This window comes from Budorcas taxicolor, chromosome 6, assembly GCF_023091745.1.
Source record: "Budorcas taxicolor isolate Tak-1 chromosome 6, Takin1.1, whole genome shotgun sequence".
Taxonomy (NCBI): domain Eukaryota; kingdom Metazoa; phylum Chordata; class Mammalia; order Artiodactyla; family Bovidae; genus Budorcas; species Budorcas taxicolor.
The window spans coordinates 83,651,270-83,672,270 of NC_068915.1; the positions used below are offsets into that span (position 1 = coordinate 83,651,270).

The 21,001-nt window shown below is 33.9% G+C and overlaps 1 protein-coding gene across 1 annotated transcript in view; it reads right to left on the reverse strand.

The window, feature by feature from the left end:
• The window catches only part of UBA6 (ubiquitin like modifier activating enzyme 6), an 86,885-nt gene that overhangs the window by 4,112 nt on the left and 61,772 nt on the right, over positions 1-21,001 (reverse strand). Inside the window, exons 18-30 of the mRNA XM_052642161.1 lie at positions 18,289-18,366; positions 16,941-17,122; positions 15,191-15,296; positions 13,025-13,114; positions 12,835-12,915; positions 11,721-11,849; positions 9,662-9,713; positions 9,518-9,581; positions 8,469-8,538; positions 7,087-7,158; positions 3,079-3,196; positions 969-1,162; positions 100-227 (exon numbers count right to left, since the gene is read on the reverse strand). Of these exons, the coding sequence (XP_052498121.1) occupies positions 100-227; positions 969-1,162; positions 3,079-3,196; positions 7,087-7,158; positions 8,469-8,538; positions 9,518-9,581; positions 9,662-9,713; positions 11,721-11,849; positions 12,835-12,915; positions 13,025-13,114; positions 15,191-15,296; positions 16,941-17,122; positions 18,289-18,366 (1,364 nt within the window). The remainder of the gene's footprint in view (positions 1-99; positions 228-968; positions 1,163-3,078; positions 3,197-7,086; positions 7,159-8,468; positions 8,539-9,517; positions 9,582-9,661; positions 9,714-11,720; positions 11,850-12,834; positions 12,916-13,024; positions 13,115-15,190; positions 15,297-16,940; positions 17,123-18,288; positions 18,367-21,001) is intronic.

Genomic DNA, 21,001 nt, shown 5'->3' on the forward strand with positions numbered 1-21,001 from the left:
ATATGTAGAGAGGAAAAGGAGAGATAAAGCTATTATTTTTCCCTTTTAAAAAAACTATTTCATTCTCATTATGCAAGAGAAGCAGACCTTCATGCATACCTGATTTCAGTTTTTCTTACTTCAGATGTCTCTGTAAACACTATGATTGGAATGGCTAAGTTAAGGAAACAATTTTTGTAAGCTTCAAATGGATAGTCACCAGCTATTTTGATCATCTCCAATGCAACCTAGGTAAAAGAAGGTGATCTGATTATATAAATAGCCTAAAACTAACTATGGCTTTAATTGCACTTATATAATTTTCCTGAATTCTTCTCAAGCAATTCTGTGTAGAGTATAAAAGTAGTTATTAGACTAGAGCAATAAAGATTTCTGTAAGTCTAATTAATCTGACCATGTAATCTTCCTACTTTGAAAGCAGACACCAGCAGCACTCAAGAAATACAGCTGTCTGAAATCATATAATAATAGGAACAATAACTACATAGCTTCTACGAGGAACACTACAGTATAGTATAATAACTAGCGTGGTCCTAAAGATTCTAAATTGTTAAGGAGTTGTTAAGGAAAGACTAAATCGAAAGAAATCCAAATCACTATTGAGAACAGCATTTTTTTAAGGCAAAGAACTAAAATCTAATATTATCAAAGTGCAAAGTCTAGGATAGTTCATTTTATTCAAGAGAAATAAAGCACATGGATTGTATGGAGGATACAATGATGATTAAGAGGATTACTGCTTATAAGAAAAATTATACTCTAACTCAATGGAGCTTATTTTAAAATGTTTGCATTATCTGTAAAAGTTCAAAATACAAGATTACTGTATTTTCAGAAATACCTTATAATTTTAAATTATAAGGTCAGTAAGTATCCTTCCTTCTCTAAGATCTCTGGGTAGTATAATAGGGAAGACAGGAAAGAAGCAATGATATAGCAACATTTTCACAGAATAATGATAATCTCACCAAGCCAGAAACTGCAGCAGTAGATGTTGCTATAGCAGGTATAATTCTACCTGCTATGCGCTTTGTTTTCAAACGGTCAGCGGGTTCAATACTATACATTTTGGCACGAAGATTTGATGCAGCTGTGATGAAATCTATGTGTCCATTATGATCATCATCTTTTTCAAATGAAAGCACTGCCATCTGAAGGTCACCTGATGATAACCAGAAAAACAAAGTTTGCTAGTAAGTAATAAAGGCTTTACTAGGTAAAAAGCAATGTGGGCTCACTACTGTTGAAGAATCTTTTCTTTTGTTTAGCTTTGTAAGTAACTGAAAAATACCAAAAAAGAAAAAAAGAAAAAAGAAAGAAAAGTCAGAGAACTTAAATTATTGAAGGACATGAAAATGATGGCTTTAATACCACTAAATTAGAGAAATTTTGATATTAAAAAACTTTTCTAAAAAATGTAAAAATAAAGTTGTAGCAGATTCATGTCAATGTATGATGAAACCAATACAATATTGTATAGTAATTAGCCTCCAAAAAATAAATAAATAAAGTGAAAAAAAAAAAGCCATGTACATTTACTATTAAGCAGTTTACAATAAAAAAGTCAACACTGGGTACTGTTCAAAACCCGATTCCCTAAGTAATACTCTGAAATATTTTACCTCTGATAACTAAGAATAGAGTCAACTGGTCAAATAAAAACAAGTATTTTGGGGGAAGTTTTTTAGACTAATTTGTGGTTCCCCAAATCATTTTGCAGACAGGTGTAGCTTGATCTGTGATGAAGTAAGAAATGGTAATAAGTTTTTTCTAGAATTCTAATTATTAACTTAGGATATCAACTGTTTAGTTGCAAAATAAATAGTTGGCTGTAAATCACACAGTTGTGTCCGACTCTTTGCGACCCCATGAACTGTAGCTTGCAGACTCTGTCCATGGGATTCTTTAGACAAGAACACTGAAGTGGGTTGCCATTCTCTTCTCCAGGGTAACTTCCCAACACAGGGATTGAACCTGGGTCTCCCGCATTGCAGGGAGATTCTTTTACTGTCTGAGCCCATCAGGGATGCCCTAAATAGTTGGCTAAGTTAGGCTTTTTTCTTGAATTTTACTGGTCTTTATGTAAAATCCCCAAAGTTTGGAAACTGCTGATTTATGTAGTTAAAGGATGCTGAGGAGGTCTCAAAACATAAGCTAGTACAGATCTGTTTTTCAGTAATCAAAATTCAGTTTTCCATATTTAAGCTCATTTAGTAATGTGTACATTTATTTTACCTGATTTATATTACCTGTGTATAATTATGGAAGCCAAGAAGAAATCTGTCTATAATTTTTTTATCCTAAAGTGATTTAACTGGGTCTCAGGTTTAGTCCGGCTTCTCTGGTATCTCAGCTGGTAAAGCATCTGCCTGCATTGCAAGAGAGCTGGGTCCGATCCCTGGGTTAGGACATCCGCTGCAGGAGGGCATGGCAACCCACTCCAGTATTTTTGCCTGGAGAATCCCCATGGACAGAGGAGGATGGTAGGCTGCAGTCCATGGAACTGCAAAGAGTTGGACATGACTGAGCAACTAAGCATGCAAGCACACACACAGGGTTAGTCTCCACAAGGACTCCATTTTTCATTCATTATGCTAGCAGTAAGTTATAAAGCAATGACATAACAGAATCTCAAGGATTTAAAGAATCAGAACAACAAAAACAAAGCAGACTTACGTATCAGCCTTTAAGGATAAGGAAATGGTGGAGAAAACTGGGGAGTTTAATTATAGTTCAAGATGAACAGTGACTTTCATATGATCATGAAATCAAGTAATATCATTATTATTACTGATTTAATTTCACAACCTGTTAAAGCGTCTGCCTCCAATACGGGAGACCCAGGTTCGATCCCTGGGTCGGGAAGATCCCCTGGAGAAGAAAATGGCAATCCACTCCAGTATTCTTGCCTGGAGAATCCCATGGATGGAGAAGCCTAGTAGGTTACAGTCCACGGGGTTGCAAAGAGTCGGACATGACTGAGCAACTTCACCTCACCTCACCTCACCTCTGAGTGTAGAGCTTAGTGAAAATAAAATATTTTTAGCTCAAAATAGTTTTATAAGGATTTTCCCTTACTTGTGGTAGCTTCATTAGATGAAATAGCCTTTTCTAGTTGGAAAATAGCATTCCTCTCATCTTCACTGCTCACAGGAACATGGTCCGGTTTCCTTGCAGTTTCATCTGTTTGAACAACCTTTAAATATATGTATACGTATTCATTAATGATATCACCTCTTACACATAAGCTTAATTAACATATCTGCTTTTATCAAACAAGTCATAAAGAGGAAGCATTCTATCTAGTTTAATTAGATTATTAACCATTATGGTCCAAAGTATTTTATACCTTATACTGGTAAATATTACTATTTACATATTTATTATCTACTACCTCACACTGACATAAACTCTATGAGAACAGGAGTTTTTATCTGAGAGAATCTCAATATATCTAAAATAAACCTGCCTAAGTTAAAAATACTTACTGAATACTTGACAAGATCTGAATTCATACAAATTTCTTTTAAAATTCCACACTAAAATATAGTTAATATTAATCAATAGCTTGCAATTCTGAAAAATCAACTTCAAAACAAATTATGTACCTCTAACTAGTGTAAAGTTCTTTTGTGTCTCAAAGAAATTGAAGAAATCCACAAATCATATAATATGGGCATGTAAAATATTTATTGAATGCTGACATGAAGTTCTATCTCAAAGAACATGTGTTCCTTCTTACAGCTGCATGCTTAGGACAGCACATAAAAGTAATTTAAGAAATTACTTATTAAACACAAGGTCAGAGAAGTTCCGATCAGTTCAGTTCAGTAACTCAATCTTGTCTGACTCTTTATGATCCCATGGAATGCAGCACGCCAGGCCTCCCTGAGGCCTACTCAAACTCATGTCCATCAAGTTTGTGATGCCATCCAACCATCTCAACCTCTGTCATCCCCTTCTCCTCCTGCCTTCGATCTTTCCCAGCATCAGGGTCTTTCCAATCAGTCAGTTCTTCGCATCAGGTGGCCAAAGTATTGGAGTTTCAGCATCAGTCCTTCCAATGAATATTCAGGACTGATTTCCTTTAGGATTGACAGGTTGGATCGTCCTGCAGTCCAAAGGACTCTCAAGAGTCTTCTCCAATACCACAGTTCAAAAGCTTCAAGTCTTTGGCGCTCAGCTTTCTTTATAGTCCAACTCTCACATTCATACACGAGTACTGGAAAAACCATAGCCTTGACTAGACGGACCTCTGTTGGAAAAGTAATGTCTCTGCTTTTTAATATGCTGTCTCGGTTGGCCACAACTTTTCTTCCAAGAAGCAAGCGTCTTTTAATTTCATGGCTGCAGTCACCATCTGCAGTGATTTTGGAGCCCCCCCAAATAAACTTTTGTCATTGTTTCCACTGTTTCCCCATCTACTTGCCATGAAGTGTTGGGACCAGATGCCATGATCTTACTTTTCTGAATGTTGAGCTTTAAGCCAACTTTTTCACTCTTCTCTTTCATCAAGTGGCTCTTTAGTTCTTCACTTTCCACCGTAAGGATGGTATCATCTGCATATCTGAGGTTATGATATTTCTCCTGGCAATCTTGATTCCAGCTTGTCCTTCATCCAGCCCAGGTTTCTCATGATGTACTCTGCATATAAGTTAAATAAGCAGGGTGACAATATACAGCCTTTACATACCCCTTTCCCGATTTGGAACCAGTCTGTTGTTCCATGTCTAGTTTTAACTGTTGCTTCTTGACCTGCATACGTTTCTCAGGAGGCAGGTCAAGTGGCCTAGTATTCCCATCTCTCTAAGATTTTTCCACAGTTTGTTGTGATCCACACAGTCAAAGGCTTTGGCGTAGTCAATAAAACAAAAGTAGATGTTTTTCTGGAACTGTCTTGCTTTTTCGATGATCCAGCAGATGTTGGTAATCTGATATTCTCAAACCAAGAAACCAGCTACATCATTACTAAAATACTTCTTTTTTCAAAAAACACATCCAACTCACATTTTACATACTAAGTATTATTATAAGTATTTGGGGACTTCCCTGGTGGCTCAGATGGTAAAGCGTCTCTCTACAATGCAGGAGACCTGGGTTTGATCCCTGGGTTGGGAAGATCCCCTGGAGAAGGAAATGGCAATCCACTCCAGGACTATTGCCTGGAAAATCCCAGGGATGGAGGAGCCTGTTGGGGCTGCAGACCCATAATTCAAAAGGAGTCAAGGAAGCAGTAATTTTTATTTGCCAGAATGTGCAGTTGGTATTTTTGTCTGTGGCCATCTGTTATCTAGGAGTGCCAGACCCTGAAGCTTTGGGGAAGGTGCTTCAGGGAGTTTTAAGCTAATTAGTCCTGTTAAAATTGTGGCTTATTTGCTCAGGATAATATATTACCCCTAAACGTCAATATAGAAAGAAGCAATTCAAGTTAGGAAACACTGAAGAGCAGTAAAGACCTGCAGTTATTGATGCATATTTCCTTGGTGGCTGTCTAGCAGTTTTGTGCATTAAAACATGGGCTAGGAATGTTTATAATGGAATTTTATTTATCCTTTCTGTACTTTTGTGACTACAAGTCATAAATATCTCATTCAGAAAGTCCATTTACTTGTACAAAATGAACTACCTACAAGTTTCCTTTTCTCTGAAATAAAAATGCAGAGTGGAAGACTGCAAAACCATTTCCGACTTGAATTTTGCATGGAGGCAGTCATTACTCCACATTTTCCAGTATAGTTAAAGGGTAAGGGGAACAGAAGGGTTCTGTTTATTGTTAAGAGTTTACAGTTTATTGTTACTGTTAAGGGTTTTGTGGCTTTTTTTTTTTAGAGTGCATACAAAAAGGGGTATGATGAACTGAAAAAAATATTTAGTATTTCAGACTTTCCTATTTACCCTGTGTATATTTCATGCTCCACCTTTATTAATACTCTCTGTCTCTCTCTCCTTCCAATATATTTGCCTGGCAAAATTCCAACCCTTATTAAAATCCTACTCCCAGCTATTCTACAATCGCATCCAAGCAGCTAAACTGCCTTTTCTCTAGACTCATTTGGTGGAATACATTATTGGAATTAACATTAAGTTGATCCTAAGTATTGTCTCAAAATTATACATTTTCTAATTTCTCACTTAGCCCATGGCAATTATTCATATCTTTCTTTTTTTGCTCTGCTCAAACATCCTCTATCTTTTCCCCATCACTCAGAGCTATTAATGTTTCTTTTGTTCAACTAAGAAAACAACAATCTTTTTTTCCCCCTCTCATACTCAGAGCAATTCCTTAAATACCGTCAGGGCTACAGCAAAATATACACAAAATTCAACCTCTTAAAACTTCCCCTACTTCATTCAAATCACCATCATCTCTTGCCTATAATATCCTAATAACTTATTTTGCTTCCTCTCTCATGTCTCATATAATCCTTCTTAACACAATTGCCAAGGTCTTCCTTTTAAATATGTCAGATTGTACCCTGTGTTTTAAATCTTCAACTGCCTTATTCTATAATAAAACATAAAATACTTATCAAAACCCTCACCACCTCTGCAATCTCACTGTCTATCACTCTTCTACCATAGTCTCCTCAAGAAAAATTCTCTCATCTTCTTTCTCTGCTGTTTGCACTGTTTTTTCACCAGATAATAGCATGGCTCATTCCTCATTTCCTTCAGGCTTCTGTTCAGACATAACCATATCAGAGAAGCTGTCCTCTTTTAGCTTACATAAAATGTCACCCGCTACATCACCTTTGTTTTCCCTGCTTTGCCTTTTCTTATCAGCTCTTCTGCCCATAATGCAATATTACATAATTATTGGCACTTTTTAAAAAATAGTCTGTCTTTGACTATAACTATATGACTATATATATATAGTCATATATATATATACATATACACACACATATATATACTATATGACTATATATATAACTATATGACTATAACTATAACTATAGTTATAGAATATAACTCCTACAAGAACAAGAATTTTGTTCATTATGGGCTTTTCCAGGTTTAGAATGAAACTTGACACAAGAAGCAGTTCAATGACTATTTGCTGAATGAATGAACTTGTACACGTACCTTGTCAGACGGTTTGAATTCCTGAATCTTTACTTCAGAAAGAATATTCAACAGGATATCTGCTGATAAGTCCTAATTTTTAAAACAGTAATTTTTATCACCATATTCTTAAAATTCTGAATTCTAAAGCTAAACACAACCAAAAAATGGTACTTTAACATGCTAAAATATTTGAGTAATTTATAACTGTTTAGACCACATCTGTTTGTGACATTTACTTTTATTTCTATAGAAATATCATCTGTAACGGCTGGGAGGTGGGGGCGGTGCATGTAAAAAAGTACTTAATAGTCAACGTATTAGTTGACCAAAATCTTAGTCTTCCAAATTCTTAAAAAGTTAGTTTTAGGACTGCTTGTGAGTATCACACAGAGTGCCCTGAGATCAGGAACTATCTCTTCAATGTTTTACAAAGTTCCCTGCAGAAAGTTTTATTCAATATATGCTGACTCAATAAATAAATGAATAAAGAAGTAAATGGGATTCATATCTTCAGAAGCTGGAAAATATTTACATGGTTCAAGATAAACTTAGATGAATTTAAAGCTATATACGTTTTTATTATTAAGAATCTGCTTAGGAAAAACTGAGACATAGTGCTTTTGAGGTCACCTACAACTCTTATCACAAATTACCACTTTTTTCACAAGAAGAATAACTAAATGGATACCACTATCTTTACCAGATATTTATGGTATATTTTACTGTGTTTTAACCCCAAAAGGGATTAATCTACATTTTTGTGTAGATTCAAAAGAGCCAGTGCTAGTTATGAATTTGGCTATGTCCTCCCATTCAGCCTAGTACCTAAAAGTATAACCATTTATTTAGCTCTATTATGCATTTGAGGATGAAGATTCACTAATGCAGACTTCCCTTTCAAATAAAATTGCATTAGATCCTTTATATATTAGTCAATGAAGGCAATGTCTAAGAAAAAATGTATAAATGATAAAAGTTAAGAAATGTTAATATGGGAGAGCATTTTCAGGTCTCCTGTGATGCACATAGGTTAATTTCACAAAATAAGCCAAACAAATGTTAATAAAGAGAACCACTAAGGAATATTTAAAATTTGTTATGATATAGGTCACTTTGGGTTTTCAAAGTAATTATAATAGTTAAACTTTGTAGGTCACAAACATTTTAAAAACAAAGATAAGATTTATCTTACAAATATCTGTTTCACTACCTAAATTCAGAAAGAAAAATTCAACTTTCTTCTACTTAGTAATGCTGCAATGAGGTGTTTAGCTTCTGCTATATTAGAAAGGGCAACACTACAACAAAATTAAAACTTTATATCAAAGAATGATTCTTATAAAACACATTCTGATGATGCAATTAAGCTAGGTCTTCATGGGGTTTGAAGAATAGCTTACCTCTTCTGTAAATGGAATGCAATAGATTGTAGCATATAATTTTGCAGCGTTTAGAAGAAAACTGAAGTGCCTTTTGAAATTAAAAAAATAAAGTGTGAGTGTACAATTTCAAAGATGTTTAATTCATCAGAAACTATAGCCTTTAAAATGTTGAAGACAAGTAATGTTCAGGATTATTATTTTTTTTTAATTAAGCAATGAAATTCTGGTCTAGACCAAGGCATTGTTGCCAAAGCTACAAAAAAGAAAACATCAGATGTTTATTTTCATAAGGACTATTATTCAGGTAGTGATCAAGACTACTCTGGGGAGAGAAGTGGCCAGAAGTAGAAAATTAAAGTATTGAAAGAAAATTTATTTTAATTCATAAGAAAATATTGCAAATTTGGTTTTAAAACGTGTATAATAAGATCAAACTACGCAAATGAGTGTTTAAAAACAAAAAAGTCAAGTTTTACAGAAGCAGCAGCAGGATAAAGTGACTAGAATAAGCTCCAGAGGAAAAAACAAAGCACAGAGTTACTTGTTGGAAGTGCTTAATTAAGCTAAGTGCTTAATTAAAATGTGTACATAAAAGTAAGTGTGTGTGTTTATAAATGTGTATCTAATACAGATAGGATATACAGGTATTTACTCAAAGATCAACTCTTTTGAAAATTAATCTGAGAATATTTAGGGAGTTATTTAGTAATAATCATTCTCCCCCATATAATCAAAGTTTCTTATATACTGAGTTCATTAAATAGGAGAACATCTGTTTTCATTTTACATTTTCTATGAATAAAGTCAAAGAGATGACACTTTGGTTGCACTTTAGAAAAGATAAAAATAATGAAGCTATTTACCATGTAAATAAACAGATTTATCTATGTGGGGAGAGAAGAACTGTGGCTTGCTTTCTTGGCCAAAATGCTATGATAATTCTTAGATTAAGATGAATGCAATATTTTAACATTAAAATGTTTGAAGTTTTTACCCTGCAATGTAAACCTAAACAGTTAAGAGGTTTACAATGAAGGATATATATAAAACTGGATATATATACTTACAAAGGTTCATTTAGATCAAATTTTAATGGAGAGGGGGGTCTCTTTGGTGACTGCCAAAACAAACCTAACAAAATGAAAAAATACATTATTTTCAATTTCAGCAGTCAATAATAAACCACATTGAACTTTCTTCTCAATACTTACTGCCATCTTTTAATCGTGTGTCCAGAGGGAAACAGTGAAGCAGCTGAAGAGCCTAAAGAAAAAAACTGAATTAAAAACAATCACTACTCATTATTAACTGAAGTAAAAAAAATAAAAATAAAAAGATATACAGTAAAGTCTCCCAGTCACCCTGTATATTTGTCCATTCTCCTGTCACTGACCCTGACCCTCACTTGGAATAACCTCTAGCTATTTTTTTATCAACACTTAACATATATTTTTTTTGCATCTATGACATACATGAATATAGATTATTTTATCCCTTTTACACAAATGGTGGCATACTTTACATCTCATTCTGCCCCTTTTGGAGAAGGAAATGGCAATCCACTCCAGTATTCTTGCCTGGATAATCCCGTGGACAGAAGAGCCTGGTGGGCTACTGTCCACGGGATTGCAAAGAGTCAGACATGACTATACAACTAAACAGCAAACTGCTCCTTTTGAAGAGCTAATTCTTAAACAAACCAACCAAAAAAATCCAGTAAAAATACATTACATTTTTTATTTTGAAATGATATGATGTTTGAGATTTGCTTCAAAACCATCTAGGGGGAGGGTACACTAGGCGAGATATATATGAAACAGGATTTCTGTGAGTTCTGTGATTCTGTGCATGCATGCCCAGTCATGTCTGACTCTTTGTGACCATGGACTGTATGTAGCCTGCCAAGCTCCTCTGTTCATGGGATTTTCCAGGCAAGAATACTGGAGTGGGTTGCCATTTCTTCCTCCAGGGGATCTTCCCAACCCAGGGATAGAACTCACATCTCCTGAGTCTCCTGCACTGGTAGGCAGATTCTTTACCACTGAGTCACCTGGGGTTCTATGAGTTGGTAATTGTTAAATCTGGGTGAAGAATATATGAGGAGTACATGGAGATTCACTACATGCTACTTCCTCTATTATTTATGTGGTTGAATTTTTCCATAAGAAAAAAAGTTAAAAAACCCACAGACGATAAAAAAAAAAAAAAAAAAGAGTTCTTTAGATTTTGAAACACGAGGTCACTGATAGTCATGGTAAGAATAATTTCAATGGCCGTGGGGAAAGAAGACACATATTGGGTAGAGATATGGCAACAGTGAGTACAGACCACAGAGCAAAAAAAGGAAGTGAAAAGTAGGGATAAGTATAATTAAAAAATGTTTTAAAACAGATGAACTTATTTTATATTTCAATAGGTAAGAGCCTAAAAAGAGGGAGAGATGAAAGAGTGATGGACACATTTCAGGAACCGTATGTAACTGGAGAAAGAATAACATCTAACATTTCACTAAATATTTATGGGCATTTATTTATGGGCCAGGTTCTATGCTAAACACTTTGTATGTATTAACTCACTTAATCCTCACCACTATACTATGAGTCAGGTACCAATTTATAACCCCCTTTTTACAATGAGGAAACAGACAAAATGTGATTGTTAGATTTAGATGGAGAAGGCAAAATTCCAACAAATTTCTGATGGAATCTCTATTTTCTCGATCTCTTGTTTTAATTAAAAAAAAAAGCCTTCTTTTAAGACTGATTAAATTTATTCCTTCTCTAGAAGGAATCTATATTTTAAAACCCATTTTGTACACAGAAAGACAAGAATTACTTAAATGCACAACTGACAAGACAACGAGTGGAGTTGAAACACATTCTACCTAGTAACTCAGATGGTAAAGAATCTGCCTGCAATGCAGGAGACTAGGGTTTGATCCCTGGGTCGGGAGGATCTCCTGGAAAAGGGAATGGTACCCACTCCAGTATTCTTGCCTGGAGAATGCCATGGACAGAGGAGTCTGGAGGCTACAGTCCATGGAATTACAAAGAGCTGCAACAACTTAGCGACTAACACTTTCACACTTGAATCAGTAACATTCAGAAAGAAATTGGTTGTGTGTCCATCACTTGTTCTCAGTTAACCTATTCATTTTTGAAAAGGTTCCAGAAAGAAACAGCAGACATTTCAGGTCAATTAAATGAATGTTATAATAATTAAATGAGTCAAGTTTAGACTTTTTCTAAATGTTTTACAGTATACACATACCTTATGGTTAAAATATTTTTCAAACTTTAATCTTGCTAATTCTACACACTGGGACCAATTTCTAGGTCTTCTGCTAAGTAACTTAATCACTTGAAAACAGCCTTCTAAACTGTGTCCGGTTTGTATCTTCTAGAATGAGGAAAAAACAAAAACACATGTCCAATTAATCAAACAAACATACACATGCATTTCCCAGGAATTGTTAGGCAACTTTTGAAGTGCTCGCTCATGTGCCTTAATTTACTATTCTCATATCAAGCTCCCTGTCTGTCTTTCTCCTTTCCCTCTTTCTTTTCTTTTTTGGAGGGGGAATGGGTAAAGATTGCATGTAAAATTTTAACTCTCAAACTGTTTCTTATCTCACAAGTCATCCTCATGTCTGGCTAGCTGCAAGTTAATACTATAAATGCACTTATTATAAGAAGTGCTATGAATAATATTTTACACTAAAAAGTTGGCCTTTTTAGTGCAGAATTGAAGGAAAGTAAGAAAGCAGCTTTGATGCTGTCCTCACCATGAGACTAATAAAATCTGAAACCTTGGCCTATTTCTGAAATTTTCACTAGAACTTACCTCAGTTTTTTCCAAAGAGCTTAACAATCTTGTTTTATTATTTGTAGCTATCTCATCATTATTATTATATACCCATATTAGGCTGAACCATATGAACTGCTGTTCTGTGAGTCAAACATGGTAAAATAGTGGCAATTCCATATAGTTTGACCAAACTAAAAAAAGAAGGGTTATTTGTGACCTGCTAACTTCAAGATTCCTCAAATACTTAATTACTATGTAAATAATAAAGCATTAACTGTTTAAGAACGTAAAATAAATGATTTATAGGCAACTTGAAAGTAAGATTACAATGACAAAATGTTGGGGTTAGCAGATACAAACTATTATATATGGAATGGATAAACAACAAGGTCCTACTGTACAAAACAGGGAACTACATTCAATATCCTGTGATAAACCATAATGGAAAAGAATATGAAAAACTGTGTGTGTGTATATATTTGTATATATAGAAAATGGAAGCATCTTACTATACTGCAGAAATTAACACTATACTGTAAATTAACTATACTTCAAAATAAAGTGTATTGATTTTTACCTGTAAGACTTCTTCTGCAGATGGATATGTTTGCCAAAATTTGTTAAACAATGAAGGCTTGTAGGAAAAGGAACTTTCAAACTATAACAGAAAAGAGGAAAAAAATATTATAAATAGGAGTCTGTTTAAAAGATAGAAATACCATCTTTTCTACTTCAGAGAAAAATTTCTTATACAATATCTTTGTTACCTTATCTCTTGCCCATTGTATAGTGTGTTCAATAGCAGCTGGAAAGGATTTTAGGGTACAAAATGGTATTTCTTCTTCTGGGGGATCCCGCTAATTTATAAAATATGACAACAGTTAGCAGCAATGACAATTTTTAATGGATTAAATTTACTTGAGTGTTTTACGACCATTAAAAAATAAAATTCAAAAATGAAATAAATCCAACTTTAAAAAAATCTTTTTCCTAGGCATTAAGAGGAAACGTTGATTCTTTTTGACACTCTGTAACAGACTTGTTTATATGGCAAGGTAACAACAAACTCCTCTGGTATCATGTAGTACCATAACAGACTACCAAATATAATTATATTATTTTTCTCAAAGCATAAAGGTAACATTTAAAACTTTATAACACTGTTTATTTTGAAAAGTAGAGAATTCCTGATACAGTGCTCAGCATACCATGAGTTTCTTTCTCCAGGGAGAAACAATATTTGCCAACAGGAATCATGTGCTCTTGATGCTTGGTATGGTCTCTTACAGAAAGCATGTATTAAATAAATGACAGATGTCTTTGTTGTGTCATGTGAAAATGAAGAAATCTCTATTTATTACAGGTACTTTTGTACGTTTAGTCTTACTGGCTTACCCAATCTAAAACAACTCACTTTGTCTCTTTTTACTTAGAAATTTTTTTTGTTGTTATTGTAAAGATTTGCACTTATTATTTTTTAATTTTTTATTTCATGGTGGTGCTGGGTCCAGTGTGCAGGCTTTTTCTACTTATAGCAGGAGGGGGCCACTCTCTAGTTGCTGTGTGCAGGCTTCTCTTGTTATGCAGCATAGGCTCTAGGGCACACAGGCTTCAGTAGTAGCAGAGTACAGGTTCAGTAGCTGTGGCTCGTGGGCTCTAGAGAACAGGCTCACGAGTTGTGGCACACAGGCTCTACTGCCCCACGGCATGTGGAATCTTCCCGGACCAGAGATCAAACCCATGCTCTCTGTCCTGGCAGGTGGACTGTTAACCACTGGACCACCAGGGAAGTCCTTACTTAGAGATTTGTATTTTACTTTGTTGATCTATAAAATACCATGAAATATTTTATAAGCCAAGAGGAAAGTCAGAAGGAACATTTAATTCTAGCTTTCCTGAATATGAAGGCACAGTCTATAAATAAATAGGAGAAGGTTTGGGAAAGATGTGGTAGTATGAGAGAATCAAGACTTTCAGAAATTTGCAACATCCCTATTTTGAAAATCTTCCAGAATGACCCCGGCATATCATGAGTTTCTTCATCTAATTTACTTCAAAGCAAACTTATCAACTATGTCTCTCATCATGTCTTTATTATATAAACTTCTGATTTCATGAGAGTAGAGGGGGAAACAAATTTTATTAAAATTTAATAATTTTACTAAACCATATACATCCATTAAATAAAGGGAATGTTTATGCTTATAAAATAATATTCTTTTAATTTTACAAACAGGGCTGACCTTTTAAAAATTCTTTTTAAAGCCTACAATTATTTCCTAGACTAGTGATTTTTAAATTTAGTAGTATCTCAATATCACTTGTAGAGGTTAATAAAAAAGTTACATCTATATCATTATATAAAATACACAGGTATAACTTGGTTCCTCATATGGAGAAACTTGAGTCTTCAGTAAGATTTTGGGTGGGTCACTAAGGTTGTTAGGAAACTAATCAAGCAGCAATAAGAAACAGTAAACTCATAAGAATAATATTCCAGAAAGACCAGAAACAAAATTCTGATGATTAAAAAAAATACATTTAGGGCTTCCAGGTGTCTCAGTGGTAAAGAACCCATCTCCCAATGCAGGAGGCACAGGTTCAATCCCTGGGCCGGGAAGATCATCTGCAGTAGGAAATGGCAACTCACTCCAGTATTCTTGCCTGGACAGAGGAGCCTGGTGGGCTACAGTCCATGGGGTAAGTAACAGAGTCAGACATGACTTGGCAAATAAAACAACAACAAGAAACTAAGTTTAACTATATTTAAAATAATGTCTATGCATATATGCACAAACATCATCGGCAGATCAAAATCAGAACTGATTAAGGACGCTTAACCAAATGTGCTGACTGATAAAGAGAAACAAATCATGAGATAGAAAAATGATAAGATATAAAAAAGATTTACTTAAAAAAACTGGTTCACTTACATGACTATTATAGGATTCAGTTAAATGAGGTACAATAACTTCAGTGTGTCCCTTAGTGCCCATCGTTCCAGAATCTAAGAGGGGCCGTAGATTTGCTAAGCATCGGCTAAGCAAAAAGAAGATAGGTAACAAACACAGATGTTAGCAATAACAATGTTAAGCAGAGGACATTCTACCAATGTTTACTGACCATTACACATGTTGATCACTTCTTGGATATAATATTTTAGGAAATAGATACATTACCACCAAAAACCCATTTATTATTTCCATCCCCTTTCTCCCATAAATTTTGTTGCTCAATGTAGCAACTTTTGTCTCCACCTTCCATTACCAAAATTGAGTAGTTTTAGAATAAGATATACTATATTTATCTTCTTGTAAAACGCCTACAAAATTGTGGGCTTTTTTCCTTCTGGGTTAACTCTTAATTAATGTATTACTCTTTCTTCTCTTGCTTTCTATTTCTTCTTTGGTTATTTTCTGTATTTTCTGACTCTCTCTCTCTATGACTATATATATATATATACACACACACACACACACACATATATATAAAACTCTCTCTGTATATATCTACCTTACTATAGGCTTCCCTGGTGGCTAGGTGGTAAAGAATCTGCCTGCAATGCAGGAGCCACAGGTTCTATCCCTGGGTCAGGAAGATCCCCTAGAGAAGGGCATGGTAACCCACTCCAGTACTCTTGTCTGGAAAATCCCATAGACAGAGGAGCCTGGCAGGCTACAGTCTGTAGTGTCACAAACAGTTGGGACACAACTGAAGTGACTGAGCACAAACACACCTTACTATATCTTTTCAACATTTTCTTTATCCCAAACCTTCTTTTCTAAAGAGTTACAATATCTATATTCTATATACTTTCATTTGTTAAAGTTTCTTTTTGTTTTTTGCTGGCTAAGATTACAAACTCTCCATTATACTCTCAACTGATAAATATTCCTGCTAATAAATCTGCTCTAGCACTCTAACATTAAAGAGTCATATAAACATGTAAGAAAGATTATATAAAGTATGTACATCACAGTCATTTATTCATCTACTTATTTAAAAAATATTTACTGAATGACATCATGTATTCAGCACTGAAGATAGAGTGATGGGAAAATAAATAAAAACTGAATAAATGATTTAGTGAGGAGACAAACATTAAATAAATATGCATGTCAATAAAAATAAGTGCTATAAAGGAAGAAAACAGTATTATGAAAGATTATCAGAGAAGGATCTAATTTAGAATTTTGGGGTTAAACAAAGTCTTTTTCAATAAAGACATTCAGGCTGAAACTAAAAGGATGAGGGGAATAAACTAAAGGAAGTGAAGAATAAGTAGGTAGATTTGGGATTGACTTTTAGAATATAAACACAATTTCTTGAGACTGAGGAGAGTATATGCAAGTCCCTGAGGTGAAACGTGTTAGATGTTCCCCTGTAAGAACAGAAGGAAAGAATGTGTAGCTAGAATAAGGAGAGCCAGGGAAAAATAGCAACTTTTAAGCTGGAGTCACGGACAGGTGGCAGATACTCTATGAAAAAAATTTAGGTCATTTTAAAGATTTAAAATTTTATTCTATCTATAGTGGAAATCATCAGAAGTTCTGGGTTCAAGAAATATAATAGGAATGTAAAGAATAATCAGAAAATTCAGTAACTGTTCAATAAATAGGTATAAAAAATGAAGTAAAAACAAAACAAAGACAATTTCTATGAACCTGAATTTTAAGAACATACCTGTCTACATATCTCCTGGCTTCCACATTATCTAATGCTGTAATAATTATATCCTGCTTAGTATAGAACTCATCATTATAAATTGCCTCAGTGGCTGAACATACTTTGTTCAAATGTGCATCTATCTTTAACTGAGGATTTATTTTCAGGATTGCATCAGCAGCAGTATAGCTTTTAGGCTTCTAAACAATATATAAAAACAGAGGAAATAAATGTTAACAGGAAAAATAGACCATGACTGAACATATACAATTTACATATGAAGAATAATGTAATGAGACTGGTTTCATTTTTAGTTTGTGAAAATTATATTCATTGTGGTCATGCTAAATCCCAATACTGCATATTAGAATTAATAATTCACACATTATTATGCCTAAAAAAGTTTAGAACACACTCAGCAAAATATCAGAAATGTAAGTTCTGCAGAAAATGAGCTCAGAGGTATGGTAATTTAACATTTTAAAATCTAAAATCTTTTTAAAAAATTTAACATTTCTGGATGGACATATTTAAGAAATTATTTGTTTCAGTTATAATTTTTTAAAATCACTGGTGTCATTTCAAGTGTTACAAACTGTAAACATTAGAAGTTTAAAGCAAACAGGCCTTAATAGTTCTTCTATAAGTAAAATGCACAAAGTTCAGTGAATGAATATTATGGCATAAATTTTAGTTCATTAAAGACCCTGTTACTTAGTTCTTTATATTTGGATAGGTGAATCATTTGGTTAACTATGCCACTTATACAACTATATAAAAGTATGCTTTATCTTTCTGTTTATGATATTTCTAAGCTAATTTACTAAGATTCTCAATGAGCTGTAAAACAATAAAGTGAAAAAACATTTCTAAAGTCAGAGCAAAGTTACTTGACTGTTTCTTTTCCTGACAAATATTTTGACCTCTATAAAAAAAGAGAGAAAATAAGCATTGGTTTACAATCAAAACAGACTGTTAAATAATCAAACAAGATCAAAAGAGCAAAAAATTCTCTTAAACTTTGTTTTATAATAAAACTTAAAAAAAAAGTGTCAAATCTGTCACCTATAAAAAACTTTAAATTAGGGAACCAGTTTTTATATCCTTAGATGTTTCTAAAATTGAATATATGATACATCTTGATTATAAAATGACAAAAATATTGCCCATGATTCACAACTCACATTTTAACACCCAGAATCAATACAAAAATAATTTTTATATTAAAATAAAATTATGTATTTTCCCTGTCGATAATTTGAGAGATTCTAATAAAATAAAGATACTACGCTTGTTCAAGCACCATTTTCTATTTTTCTATTTAACACAACAGAGGATTGAAATTTGAATCAGTATAACAACACACCTGTATGTGATGAGGACGAAATAGGAACTGTCTATTCAAGTTGGATTTTTCTATCAAGTCAGGATCTGTTACTGTAACCTAATATCAAAGAAAAAAAATGCCTGAAATTACATAAGAGATAAGTTTAAATTGTCTTCGCTTTCCTCTGAATGACTAACTCCCACAAGTTATAAATCATTTTGGCTGGTGAAAGTTATAATAAAAAATACTCAAAACTGGTTACCAATACTACTGTTTTTTTACTTATATTTAAAGAATATTTAGCGTAGGAACATGTCAAACAAAACAGCTAAAACCAATCGAAGATCCTGATCAAAACATTTTTCTTCATAACAAAATAGAGGCTAAATATCACTATCACATTTTAGAAACACGTAATGGGTTAGTCATAGAAGATTTGGCTCTTTTTTTCTATACATGTTTATTCTCAATCTCGACTGAAAAGAACACTTACATGTTTCAATTTGAAAGGAACGCTTGCTAAAGCAGAGGTATACAAACTACAGTGCAAACAGCTGTTTTTGTAAATAATTTTTACTGGAACACTGTCACACCATTTGTTTAAGTATTGGTTATGGCTGTTTTTATACTGCAATGGCAGAGCTCAGTAGCTATGACAAACTTAACATCCACAAACCTAGAACAGTTACAGTCTGGTTAAGAAAAAATTTGCATACCTGCATTTTAAAGGATGCAAGATGAAAGTAAACAGAGCCAAGATAATTTTAATAGTAGTCATAATGGTATGACTCACGAACTGGTATGGAAGTTAAATTTCTGTTTTTATGCAGTGATATTCAAAATTTTAACATGTACATGTGACTTAAGATCTAAAATGAAACTCTACATTTCCTCTAGAACAATGGAGGATACTTGAACTCTCCCTCCTATTTTCTGTGATATCAAGGAACATTTTACTTATTTTTAACCATCTCATTCCAAAATGTCAACATTTTAATTAAAGGTTTTAAAAATCAATGCTTATCTAAACCTAAGACTGTTGTCAAATGCTTCTACTTACCCTTGGCTTCATACACTGCCTGTATTAATCCCATAGTTCATTCACTGAGAACTAGCTAGTGATAATCTTTCATCATTTTACTTGTCAGTTATCTTTATTTCTCTCAAAAGATGATTTAGTTGGGTACAGAAATCTAGGTTGATAAGTCACGTGTACTATGAAGATATGCTTCCTTGTCTTCAGGTGTGTACTTATTGCTGGTTAAGTCTACCAAGTAATCATTTTTTGTAATCTTTTTCATTTCTGCATTTGATTTGTTTGGGATTAATTTAGGTTTTTAATCAGAACACACTTGTCTCTTCAATTCTGGAAACTTCTGTCATTATCCTTACATCTTCCCTATCTTTACTCTCTCTGGAAATTCTACATTTATGTTAGACCATGCAAATGTATCCTCTTTAATTAAAAAGGAAAAAGACTCTCTCTACACTACATTCTAGGTATTAATATTTATCTCTTAGTCATCAGTTCTCACTTCAGCTACATTTGAATTTTAAGTTCACTGACTATACAGAAATTCTTTCTGGGCTGTTGGTAAAAATTTCCTTCCCCACCTCATGTTTTCATTACTCCATGTCTTTGGTTATTTTTAACTTTAGTCTGTTTGTTACATTATTTGTAGCACTTCTATTTTCTGTATTTCTTGAAGAGCTAATTCTTCTATTTTCATTGGCTGATTCTTTCAGGTGGTGGGCTTCCCTTGTGGCTCAGCTGGGAAAGAATCTGCCTGCAATGCAGGAGACCTGAGTTTGATCACTGGGTTGGGAAGATCCCCTGGAGAAGGGAAGGCTACCCACTCAGTATTCCGGCCTGGAGAATTCCATGGACTATGTAGTCCATGGGTCACAGAGTAGGACACAATTGAGTGACTTTCACTTTTCAGGTGGTACCTTTTTCTAGAGATTTGTCATTTTCCATTGTGGACTGTCTTGAATGGATGTTGATTTTGCTGTATAGTCCTATGTATGCTCAGTGTGTATCACCATAATGCAGTTTTGCCATTGTTTACTCTAGAGGTTTCAATACCCCCAAATTTGTTATATTCTTTTATCTGCTTGAAATTTTGATATGATAAAATTTTGGACCCATACACCAGCATGGTGCATGATGAGTTGCAATTTCTCACAAATGACTTCCCTTTCTATTAATAGTTAATGTACCAGAACACTTGTTAATTACCATAGCTTTTAGGTCAGGGACTAATTTCCCTCTTGTTTCCTGGAACCCGGGGATTTCTCTTTACTTCCTTCTAGTTAAGTTTGGATACACATGTAAATATTTTATAAAAGAATAATTTATACAGTAAGAATAATTTATATAGTATTTGCGGTAGGTTAAAGACTGCCCAATTAACTTATCTTGTTTTGTTACTTGAAGTAAGTTGGTTTATTTACTATAGCTCTTGTCCTGACTTTTTATATGCTGATATGTTATTATGAATTTCTAAGGAGTAAAGTAGGTGTTATTTAAACTTAACACCACGAAGGACTTTCTTTTCTTTTTTATAAATATTTTAACAGTCAGCAGAACTAATAGTGGTTTGTGGAAAACAATTTAGGAAATGTTGAGCAAGAATGTTGTGTGGATCACAACAAACTGTGGAAAAATCTTAAAGAGATGGGAATACCAGACCACCTGACCTATCTCCTGAGAAATCTGTGTGCAGATCAAGAAGCAACAGTTAGAAATGGA